Below are 12,601 nucleotides of genomic sequence, written 5' to 3' on the forward strand. Positions count from 1 at the left end.
TGAGGTAGGTGGGGCTGAGAGAGCTCCGAGAAGCTGTGACTAGCCCAAGGTCACCCAGCTGGCGTGTGTGGGAGTGTACAGGCTAATCTGAATTCCCCAGATGAGCCTCCACAGCTCAGGCGGCAGAGCTGGGAATCAAACCCGGTTCCTCCAGATTAGATACAAGAGCTCTTAACCTCCTGCGCCACTGCTGCTGCTCAAGTCATGACCTATCCACTGTTACCCAAAATGGTGGGTGCAACGACGCTCTTTGGTTGGGGAAATTAGCTGTAGAGCACAAGGTCGCTTAGCGTGGCTTAAGGAGTGTGGGGTAACTTGAGCGATATATTGCCTGGTTGTGGTGGGTTTTTCGGGCTGTGTGGCCGTGGTCTGGTGGATCTTGTTCTTGATCCGGAGTGTCTCCATTTTCTGGGTCTGTTTATTAGTAAATAAGTCCATATATAGTTGTCATTTACCTGCCATTCATTCAGTCAAACGTTCTTCCCTTAAACACCTTTTGGTACAATTTAACAAAGAAGTCAACAAAGATACATCACTTTATATGGCCACTCAGTTGCTTCCTCTTCCGCTCCCCCATGTTACAAGAACAATATGAATAATTGGTTCTGGTGGGTTTCCCGGGTTGTGTGGCCGTGGTCTGGTGGATCTTGTTCCTAACGTTTCGCCTGCATCTGTGGCTGGCATCTTCAGAGGTGTCGCACAGAGGAAAATCTGTTACACACCGTGTCCAGAGAGAAGGGAATGTTTGGGGTATATATTGTCCATGTCCCAGGGTGGGGAACCAATCAGTAAGGGTTTGGGTGGAACTTGTTGTGCAAAGATGTGGTTGATAGTATTGTATTGCAGGTCGGGCTTATCAGTCCAGGGAGTGATTCACATTTTCATGCCCTGCAGCAGCAGTAGTATTGATGAATGCAACTCCTGTGTTTGGGTGGAGTTTGAAAAGCCTTCAACAATATGAATAATACCCTCTCCATTTGTCTAGAACAGGGGTCTGCAAGCTGCGGCTCTCCAATTGGCCATGGTGGCAGGGGCTGATGGGAATTGTAGTCCATGAACATCTGGAGAGCCGCAGGTTGCAGACCCCTGGTGTGGAAGTTCTGTTTGGTCTAACAGGGTTTCCTTTTTGTAAAAAAAAACCCACATAGGTAAGACCCTGCTGGCTCAGACCCTCGCAAAATGCCTCGACGTTCCATTTGCAATCTGTGACTGCACCACCTTGACTCAAGCGGGCTATGTAGGCGAAGACATTGAGTCTGTTGTCGCAAAACTCCTGCAGGATGCAAACTACAATGTAGAAAAAACTCAGCAAGGTAAAGCTGGTCTCTTTTCCCCCGTCCCCAACGTGACGTAAGCATGTACTAAATTGTCTCTTGGGATGCTGCGGTTGTTTTCGGAACCAGAGCTTAATGTTGCTGGTATCTGCTGTATCTTTTCAATCCCGTTTGTAAGGTTGTGATTGAGTTAGAAGGCTGGTTCGGCCTTGGAGGAGATTCCTCAGCCGCGTTGGGCTGATTGGCCAGCATAGTTGTTATCGCTTACTTAACCTTGCTTTCTGTCTGTGTGAAACTGCTTCTGGCTTGTGGGAATGAGTTGTTGTTTATGTCCAGTTCTTGGCGGGAAGGAGAGACCCGTATAAGCGGTCGCCCGACTAGGGGGAGGTTAGAATCTGCATAATGTAAGGAATCAGCAAGGTCCAGTCCAAAAGTAACCTTAATAGTTCTTTATTAGCTGGCTTTCATGATCGGCTCTACAGACAATGCAGATTCTAACCCACCCTCTAGTCGGGCGACCGCTTATACCGGTCGCTCTCCTTCCCGCCAAGAACTGGACATAAACAATAACTCATTCCCACAAGCCAGAAGCAGTTTCACACAGACAGAAAGCAAGGTTAAGTAAGCGATAACAACTATGCTGGCCAATCAGCCCAACGCAGCTGAGGAATCTCCTCCAAGGCCGAACCAGCCTTCTAACTAAATCACAACCTTACACTGTTCTTCCACTTTGAGACTGTTCTTTTCACACACGGTGTACGTAGGCAGGCAGCTTTTCACACTACATCCGCTGACCTTTGCTTTTCACATACTGTGTTTCTCTTCAGCAGTTCAAAATGCACCACACGCTAATTGTCTGTAATTGACAGGAATTGTGTTCCTGGATGAAGTGGACAAGATTGGCAGCGTTCCCGGCATTCACCAGTTACGGGATGTGGGAGGAGAAGGCGTTCAGCAAGTGAGTATTAAGAGGGTTCTTGAGGCAGCATCTTTTGCTGTTGTTTCGTTTTGTGTCTTTTTAAAGCAACAGCTAAGCTGTAGAGGTGCGTTTATTTCCCTGAGGAGGCTGGTTCAGGCAGCATCTGTTGGAATCACTTGAGAGAGCCAGCATGGTGTTGTGGTTAACAGCAGGTGGATTCTAATCTGGAGAACCGGGTTTGATTCCCCACTCCTCCACCTGAGTGGCAGAGGCCCCTAACCCTAAAATAAGATCAATTACAGAGAAATGTATCCTATTATTACTAGCAGCTCTAAAGATCCAATTTTACCTAGCAAGTAGATTAAAAAAAATAGTATTAATACTCAGTGCAGATGAAACAAGTAGTCTTTATGGAAAATGTACTTTGTTTTTCTGTGATTCCTTTATTTATTTATTTATTTATCTATCAAATTTATAAACTGCCCACCCCTGAAGGGCTCTGGGTGGTGTACACTGGGCCAAACATACAATGGCCAAAACAACATACACCAGTGGTGGTGAACCTTTGGCACTCCAGATGTTATGGACTACAATTCCCATCAGCCCCTACCAGCATGACCAATTGGCCATGCTGGCAGGGGCTGATGGGAATTGTAGTCCATAACATCTGGAGTGCCAAAGGTTCGCCACCACGGACATACACCAAATAAAATAGGTTAAAATAAGTTAAAACAATATACAAAAATTCATAAAACTAGCAGCATCAATACAATATACATAACAGCAAGATTATAAAAGTGTGTGTGGCGCCCGATCCCAAGGCCGGGCGGGGGTAGCAGTGTCAGTCAGATATTATATTGGACGTGCTGATGGTAAAATGGCACGTAGCATGGGGGCATCCTGGAGGGGGGGGTCCGCGGCCGGCCTCACCAAAAGCCCGGTGGAACAAAACCGTTTTACAGGCCCTGCAGGGTCTGCACGTCTGATGGAAGGGCGTTCCATCAAGGTCCCGCAGGGCCTGCACGTCTGATGGAAGGGCGTTCCACCAGGCAGGGGCCAGGGCCGTGAAAGCCCTGGCCCGGGTAGAGGCCAGTCGCATGATGGAGGGGCCAGGGACCACCAGTAAATTGGCCTCTGTCTACCGCAGAGGCCTACTTGGGACATGTGGGGTGATATAAAGCAATGTAAGTGTTGAAGAAAAGTCATTATTAAGGGTACCAGGCATTTTTCTCCGGGCTTGTTAGCAACCCTGATGCCAACAGATTTGGACCGAACCCTGACCCCCACTCACCACTTCCAACTGACAGCAACCTTCCCCCAATCTCTGCTGCTACTGCTTTGGTCTCTCTCCTGCCCCAGCCTCTCAACTGGGTGTGCCATCCCAGCTGCCTTTGGGCTCCTGGGATCCCTTGCTCGTGGCACAGAAATAGCTGCCACCTGCGTCTCCTGGGCTTTCTTGTGCCAGTACATATGGACCGCACAGTCTGGTGTACGAGGGACTCGTTGGGTTAGATCCAGACAAAAATTTCCACCACAAGAATGGCACTTTCCTGCCTCACCCGTTGGACTACAATCCAGTCATCTCCGTACAATGCTCCTCCTGGGGAATAGGAGACCCCCACAGAGAGACAGAAAGAGGGTCTTCAGCAGGAAGGAAGAATCAGTAGAACATGACGACTTAATCTTGATCCAACCTGTTGTATTTTCAGAGGGCACTTTTCTTACCCTCGCAAACAATGGGTTAACTCTAACAGCCAGAGTGATCCTAGCCTTGGAGGTAATTCAATTGGACTGTCCTCAAGATTCGAATCCTGACTCTGCCAGGGAAGCTTGCTGGGTGACCTCGCATGCTGTTCGCCCAGGGGTCGGGAACCTTTGCTACCCAAAGAGCCATTTGGACCCGGTGGCAGCAGCTGGGGAGCCTCACCCCCACCCCGCCCCAAACCCAGCCAGCCCTAGCTCTGCAGCTCCAGCCGCCGCCGACGGCAGAGCAGTCCAGGTGCTCGGGAGCAACAGCCACAGAAGGCCATTGCTTTCACATCCTGCATGTGAGCTCCCAGTGGCACCTGGTGGGCCACTGCGAGTAGCAGAGAGCTGGACTAGATGGACTCTGGTCTGATCCAGCAGGCTAGTTCTTATGTTCTTACCTCCTCCCCCCTTCCAGAACAGGGGGAGAGTGCCTCCTCCCCAGCAGGCTCCTGCCCCCCCCACCCCTTACCCCCCACCCCTTACCCCCCACCAACTGGCCAGCTGGCCGTCATTCCCCTCCTCCCCCTCACTTACCCTCCCACAGCAGGCTCTGAGGCTCAGCTTCTGGCAGCCAGCCTCTATGTGACTTTCTTAAAAGGGCAGTTCTCCAAAGATTGATTAAAGATTGCTTTCCCCTTTCAGCAGTCTTCTGGGGAATTGCCTCTTTAAGAAAGTCATAGAGGCTGGCTGGCTGCCTGGAGCGGCAGCTTGGAGCTAGCCTGGGTAAGTCGGGGTGGCTGCTGAGGAGGCCAGGCTGCGCGAGTAAGCGCTGCAGTGCTTACTCGCGAGTAAGCCATTGCGCTTACTTGCGAGTAAGCAGGGCTCCGCAGGGCGGGTGCCCGGGGGTTTTTTTTGTCTCCAGGCACCATTTGGACCTGGTACGCCTCTGGAAGGGGCAGCCGTGCTGGGAGCCACAGTACAAGCGGGAAGGAGCCGCATGCGGGTCGCGAGCCGCGGGTTCCCGACCCCTGTGTTAGCCTAATTCAGTCTGCAGGGTTGTTGTAAGGATAAAATGGAGGCGAAGAGAACAATGTAAGCTTTACTAGGGCTCCCTCGTTAGGGAGAAAAGATGCTGTTAGGGGAGAAAGATGGGGCATGGATGAAATAAAAATGCTGTAAGAGCTGACATTTGCAGTTTCGTCATTGCACCGAGTCAACTGTGTATGTATAACCATTCTTTCTTAGCTGTGAAAACGTTCCTCACCGCATTCCCCTGTTTTTACTCTCAGGGCTTGTTAAAGTTACTGGAAGGTACAAGAGTGAACGCTCTAGTGAATTCCTCAAGTTACGTGGCGAGACCGTGCAAGTTGATACCACCAACATCCTCTTTGTAGCTTCTGGTGCTTTCAATGGTCTGGATAGAATCATCAGCAGAAGGAAAAATGAAAAGGTAAAGAAACGAGAATGCTACTCACACTGTGCAAAAGATGTTCTTGTGTTCGCCTACTTCCCTGGAAAGAGGCAGATCTGTCGTTTTGTAAAAGGTGCTGTGGTGCCCACATTTATTTCTTCACAAATAAATATATATAGGTGCAAAATAATGTTTCTTTCTTTCCTTCTTCTTCTGTATTTCACTGCCACCAGGAATTTAATGCCAAACCTTTTTATACTTTTCCCAGAAATAGTGTTTGAGTTTTAAAGCAGGTTTGAAAGGCTACATGGTCCTGATGAAATTACTAGTGTGGGATTCCAGGTTATATTTAACAAAATAAAAGTTTATGTCTATATGTTCTTTGGCTTAAATGTTTCAAGAAATAATTTACCAAAAAAAATAAAACAAACTGTCTGCTGAGGTGACTTTCACTTTACATCAATCCACTTTCTCACTCCTTTACATCTCGAAGATCCTATCAGGATTTGACTCCTTTTCTAATTTCTCACTCTCAGTACAGCACAGACTGACTCTCTCAGTTTTCAGTACAAAATACTCTCTCTCTCTCAGTTCAGCACATAATATTTTCTCTTTCTCTCTCCAGTTCTGTACACATTCTGATTCAGTTTAGCTCAGAATGACTTCCTGTCAGTCTCCAACACAGACTGCTCTCTCTCTCCCTAGTTATACACACAGTTTTTAAATTTACTCCTCTTGTTCCCTGCTGATGGACTTCCTCTGTGTGTGGTTGGCTCCACCTTTCGTGGTGACCATTCTGCGGCCCACCCACAATGGCCATTTTGTGGTCATGTTAAACTACAAAATGAACACAAACAGGTGTGCAGCGTGAAACTAATTAACCTAGGAAATAGCGCAGCACACCGGCTGGCTGGTGGTGAAAACGTCAACAATTATAGTCAAATGAATAATCTACTATAGTCTCAAAACTCAAATGTATCTTATTGACATAAGTTCTTAAACTGCTGCCTCAAGCTTACAGACAGTGACGCTTGAATTTCGCAACAGGCCCAGACCAAAGACTTTTCGAACTTTTTGGCAGGAGGATATTTGCTGGCACCAAAGCTGCTCTGTTATGGACTTTTGCAGTTTGCTTTCTGCTGTTTTAGATACATAGCACTGAATAAGGAATCTAGCTTCTTATGAACTATACCTCTTTATGTTTAGGATTTGTGATGCATTTCAGAACATTACTATGTAAAATTGTACCAACAGTTTAAGAACTTATGTCAATAAGATACATTTGAGTTTTGGGACTATAGTAGATTATTCATTTGGCTATAATTGTTGACGTTTTCACTACCAGCCAGCCCGGTGTGCTGCTTCTTTCCTGGAGTTAAATCATTTTGTGACAGTTGTGCCTACGACTGTGTTTTAGAATTCCAAAGTTTCTCCCAAGCTCAAAAATGTTGGAGATCCTTGGCCCAGGGCAAGCTGTGGTCATCTTGCTGAACTCTCAGCGGCATGTTGGGAGGGATGAGAAATGCCACATTGAGCTCCCTTATGGAAGGGTGGTGCAATAAATGCTACTTTGCACATTTGAAATTAATAATAATAAGCCTTTATTTGGCATAACAACAGGGGGGTCCCCAAGCCTTGCCCTTCTGTCCCAGCGGGGCCAAATGTGGCCCCCTGAGGGCATATTTATCCGGCCCGCCAGGTGACATGTATGCAATGGTACTCCATTCATGTGCAGTGGGGCTCTAGGGAGAGCAGGAACCCGGCCCCAATGGCTGTTGATTGCAGTTACATGATGGCACCCCCCAAATCTCCATGAATTCTTTTCTTGACCCAGAGTTGGAAACCTTACATGTGTAACGCCTGCTCCAGCCTCTTCCCTCCCAGCTACTCCATGTGTTGCTCTCCAGGCTTTCTGTTCGCCTCCCCACTCGGCCATTGGCATCAGCCAGGCTGGCGAATCGCTGGCTGGTTGCTATGGAGGCAAGAACCCAGGAAGATACCTGATCCTGGGTTAGATGGAATGTTTCATTGGGAAAGTTCTGCTTCTTTTTTTTTTTACAGGGGAAGGTATTCCACAGCCTCCCCAACAATATTTGGAGCCCACCCTGTACTTGACATACTTTGGTCACTGTTCTAAAAATAGACCATGACAGAAAGGCTGAAAGGTGAAATCAAACATTTTACAATCATTTGTGCATAGGAATCTGTTCATAGTTTTTTTAGTCCGGCCCTCCAACAGTCTGAGGGACAGTGAACTGGCCCCCTGTTTAAAAAGTTTGGGGACCCCTGCATAACAATAATCATAACACACAAAAAAAAACCTGAGATAAAAGGTACACAAATACAAGGGTTTAAGATAGAATATAAATTATTGATTGTGCATCACCCCTCCATAGTAAAAGAAATCACATGCTACCAATTCACAAGTTTCATTGTCAGAATTGTCCAGAGGGAAAGGACATTTGAAATGAAGTTTTAGACAAGGGAAGAATTCCCATCAGTCCCCAGATCAGACAACAAACCACTTGCAGTTTTTTAAAGGATTTTATTGCAGACATGAAAGGAACAGAAGGAGATGGTTCTAGCGAAAAGCCCGCCAAGCACTTGATAATACGAGCGCAAGATCCCCACCCCCCCCCGCACATGTGAACCAAAAGAGTCAGAAGTGTCCAGCCTGGAGGCCCATCCCAGCCACAGAGCCCCAAGGCCAGAGTAAGACAGCGATGCACCTGCAAAAGCAAAAGCACTCCCAGACACATTCCCCCTCCCAACAATGCCAACCTGACATCCCCCCACATACAGCCATAACCAGTGTGACATTCAGAAAGTGTTTTGTTTAAAATAAAGCCAATATGACTTTTCTCTTAAATGCGGAATATCTGTCTTGCAGTATCTTGGCTTTGGAACCCCACTGAACCTTGGGAAAGGCAGACGAGCAGCTGCTGCCGCAGACCTGGCGAACTTGGGTGGCGAGTCCAGCACGCAGCAAGACATGGAGGAGAAAGACCGCTTGCTGCGGCACGTGGAAGCCAGGGATCTCATTGAATTCGGCATGATCCCCGAGTTCGTGGGGCGCCTGCCCGTCGTCGTTCCCCTGCACAGCCTCGATGAGAAGACACTTGTGCGAATTCTTACTGAGCCCCGGAATGCCGTAATTCCCCAATACCAGGCGTTGTTCAGCATGGACAAGGTCTGACTTTACTCTCGCTGCTCAAGACCATTTAGGGTGTCTGATTGTTATAGTGTTTAATGTATTGTCGAAGGCTTTCACGGCCAGAATCACTGGGGTGTTGTGTGGTTTCCGGGCTGTCTGGCCGTGTTCTAGCAGCATTCTCTCCTGACATTTCGCCTGCATCTGTGGTTGGCATCTTCAGAGGATCTGATGAATCCTCTGAGGATCACCATCAGATCCTCTGAAGATGCCAGCCACAGATGCAGGCGAATCTGATGGATCCTCAGAGGATCACCATCAGATCCTCTGAAGATGCCAGCCACAGATGCAGGCGAAACGTCAGGAGAGAATGCTGCTAGAACACGGCCATACAGCCTGGAAACCACACAGCACCCCTGTTATAGTGTTTGTTTCCGAAGGAGTAGCAGGGTTCTCACTTTGACACATTGCAGTTAGTATTGTTAAGGAGAATGGAGTTCAGCCGGTTGTGAGTTTTCCGGGCTGTGTGGGCGTGGTCTGGTAGATCTTGTTCCTAACGTTTCAGCTGCATCTGGCTGGCATCTTCAGAGGCATATCACAGAGAGAAGTCTGTTGTACACTGTGTCCAGTGTACTGTTAGGAACAAGATCTACCAGACCACGCCCACACAGCCCGGAAAACTCACAACAACCAGTTGAATCCAGCTGTGAAAGCCTTCAACAATTGAATGGAGTTTGTTTTTCAAAATGCACTTTTTTAAATATAAATTCTTCACTTTTTTTGTTTAAAAGGAGAAATTTCTCTTTGATTTCTCTTGGTGGAGCCTTTCAAGTGGTACACCACAGGTGGTGCTCCGTGTACTCTTTTGTAACTTCAGCCGTTGCAGTTTTTTAAAAATATTTCATACACAAGGGTGCCTCTCAGCATCTACCAAGTGAAATTCTAAAATTTGGCAAAACTGCCTTTCCTTCCCCTTCTGTCAAATTCCTCTTTTGATCAGAATGGAATTGACTAAAGGCTCCACATTCTCAAAAAAAAGAGGGAAAGAAGCAGACTGAGGGATTCCAGGGAGAAATCATAAAAAGAGCAATTACGAGAATTTCTCTCACCAGCCCTGTTTACAACTTGAGCTATTAAATGGGGGGGTTAGAACATTGCAAGTGAAATCTCAGACCGAGTGTGCTTTCATTTTGTGTCTTACAGTGCGAACTGAACGTTACCCAAGATGCCCTGAAGGCTATAGCCAGGTTGGCTCTGGACCGCAAGACAGGAGCGAGAGGCCTTCGATCTATAATGGTAGGTGTCCATCCTGCCTTCCCTTCTTTTAAGTGCCTCCCCTGCAGTGCAGTCATTAATTATGCAGAGATGTAAATCCCAGCATGCATATTGGAAGTAAGTGCAAGGATCAGAGCCAGATTTTAGAAGCTGATCTTCACATCCTGTTTAGCCAGTAGGGGATCATTCCCAAAGAAACGCATTTTTCTCCAAGCAGACATTCCCAAAGAAACGCATTTTCCCAAGCAGACGTATAAGATTTTCACATTACATAATGGAGCATTCAACTTCATGGGTACTCTGTGCAGCATCACATTGGGACCACGCTTGTGCAGGCCTGCCACGGAAAGATTTACAAGCTTTCTGTCTGCTCTGCAGCTCTGGAGAGCACTCACTCCCCCTCTGAAGGGCACTCATTTCCACCCAAGTGGTCATGTGATGGGAGGGAGAGGACTGCTATTCCCTTCAGTTCTTCTTTAGCCGCCGTGGAGGAAAGAAGTTCTTGCTTCAGCATTGCTGATTCTTGGCACAATTTCATTTTGCAATCTTTTTTGGTAGGTAAAAAAATCCTATATCATGTTCATATTTAGTTGAATTTTTAAAAAAAAATGAAATGACAGGGAGAAAGCGGGGTCTTCCAGCAGGAGTGCTGTAAACCTTTTAGACTTTTGTTTTGCAACCCAGGAGCCATCCTGAGGTGTTAGGGGAACTCTAGGGAAAAAAGCCATTTGCACAAAAAACAGCTGTGGACAAAAACCGTGACTGGTGTTTTTGTTCTTGGTCTCCTTAGGAAAAGCTGCTGCTTTCGAACCAATGTTTGGTAAGTACTCCAATTCTGACATTTACTAAATGCGCGTGGAAGTGGACAATGATGTGGTGGAAGTGGAAAAAGGAGCCTGCATGGGCACATCAGTGGTAACGTCGAGCTTCTGAGATTGAGTGAGGGACAGAGTGCAGTTGTAGTAGCTGCCATGTAGGGGTGGGGTGGGAGCGCCGCACCTGGGCACACACCATTGGGGTCACATGGGGGACGGGAAAATCACCCCCCACGCCCCTCCTCCCTTTCTCTCACCCCCTGCCTCGTTGCCAGGCCTGCAGCAGAAGTCAGCTGCCTGGCCAGCCTTGCCAGGACCAGGGTCTGGTGGAGGCCGCTGCCAGGCGCCCTGCCCAGCCTCCACCAGCTAGGTCCCCAAGCAGTCTCGGGCAAGCAGCCTCGGCAGGGGCTGGGCCCAGCCAGGCTACTTTTCAGCCCGGGCTGCTCTCTTTGCAGGGTGCAGGACTCTGGGTGCCATTTTGCTCCAGGCACCATCCCTCCCCCCCCCACCGCCTTTATTTTTTTTTAATTTATTTATTTATCCATATTTATATACCGCGCCTCCCCCAAAGGCTCAGGGCGGTAGGTCCACTCAGTCATAAAAACAATTTAAAACATATAATAATAATACATAAAATATTTTCTAAAACTTTGCAGATGGCTTCAACCCCTCCCTCCCCCTCCCCCTTTGTGTACCCATCGGAGGCCAGATGTTCTTATGCATGGCTAAGTTAGGGAAATCATCCCGGCTGGTTAATGCCTGGGCATGGAACAGTGGGTCCGCTTTTACAGGCTCCCCCCCATGGAAACTCTGTAAGTCTCCGCATGGCCCTGATCTCACTCTCGGAAGCCTGTTCCACCAAGGTAGGGGAGCCAGAGGCGCCATAAAAAAGCCCTGGCCAGCTAGGATCACCTCAAGTGGCCAAGGGATCACCAGTAGGAATCACCAGCCTCCGATGAGCGGGAGGGGCCTAGAAAGAAAGAGGCTGATATAGGGAGAGACTCGGTCCCTCAGATAAAAGCAGGGCCAAGGCCACGAATGGCTTTGAAGGTCAGTACCAAAACTTTAAACATGACCCAGTACTCGATTGGCAGCCAGTGTAGTTGGTATAGGACCAATGTAAGGTCCCTAGATGTTGCCCCGGAAAGGAGCCTGGCACTTTGTGACAGAGTGCTGAGGTAGATGAGCACTTCTCAGGATCCTTTGACCACATTTAGGTGCAGGTACACCCTGCCTCCCCCCAAGGAGAACCAGTATGGTGTAGTGGTTAAGGCCCAGGACTAGGAACTGAGAATCCCAGGTTTGAATCCCCACGTGCCATGGAAGCTTGCTGGGTGACCTTGGACAGGCATATACTCCCAGCCATGACCCTGGCTAGTATTTTGATGGGAGACCTCCAAAGAATACCAGGGATGTGACACAGAGGCAGGCAACGGCACCTCGGCACACACAGGCACACACAGAGACGGCCTATCGTCATTAAACCCTTGGCTACGTGTCGTAGCTGCCCCTTTCAGTAAGTCGATTCTGATGCAGTCACTTCCCTAGATCTAGGGAAGTAATTGTGCCACTCTGCTCTGCATTGTTCAGACCTCACCTTCAGTTGTGTGTTCAGTTCTGAACACCACCATTTAAGTAGGATGTTTCTGCTTTTCTGCGCTGCCTGGAAGCCCTGTGGAGGTGGTGCGGCGGTGTGGCAGTAGCGCCATCTCCAGCCGCCAGAGCCCTCTGGATTGGGCTATAAGCATTTCCGTCTACCTGTCCTGATTCTGTTGCCTATCAACTTCATTGGGTGCCCCAAGTTCCACTGCTGCAAGCGACGGAGAATCCATCAATGTCAGTTTAACAGCACAATTTACACACAAGTATAAAATTAATATAGAGCGAGATTAAAATCCACAACCTTACTGTGCTGTAATTAATTATATGTAAAATTTATTTGAACATTTGGAATATCTGCTTCCTTGTGGACAGTCTCAGCAGAGAGGGGGTCTCATTGGAGCTGACTGCAAGGAAGAGATATGTGTAGGATTGACAGATCTTCCTGGGAACTTTTGGAGGATAAAG

The 12,601-nt window shown here is 48.0% G+C and overlaps 1 protein-coding gene across 1 annotated transcript in view; it reads left to right on the forward strand.

The window, feature by feature from the left end:
• The window catches only part of CLPX (caseinolytic mitochondrial matrix peptidase chaperone subunit X), a 29,851-nt gene extending 17,550 nt beyond the window's left edge, over positions 1-12,301 (forward strand). Inside the window, 9 exon segments of the mRNA XM_048482075.1 lie at positions 1,149-1,313; positions 2,144-2,232; positions 5,172-5,205; positions 5,208-5,332; positions 8,184-8,483; positions 9,648-9,740; positions 10,510-10,539; positions 10,810-10,922; positions 12,205-12,301. Of these exon segments, the coding sequence (XP_048338032.1) occupies positions 1,149-1,313; positions 2,144-2,232; positions 5,172-5,205; positions 5,208-5,332; positions 8,184-8,483; positions 9,648-9,740; positions 10,510-10,539; positions 10,810-10,922; positions 12,205-12,301 (1,046 nt within the window).
• Positions 12,302-12,601: the final 300 nt, after the last annotated feature.

Source organism: Sphaerodactylus townsendi, linkage group LG17 (genome assembly GCF_021028975.2).
Source record: "Sphaerodactylus townsendi isolate TG3544 linkage group LG17, MPM_Stown_v2.3, whole genome shotgun sequence".
NCBI classification, from domain to species: Eukaryota; Metazoa; Chordata; class Lepidosauria; order Squamata; family Sphaerodactylidae; genus Sphaerodactylus; species Sphaerodactylus townsendi.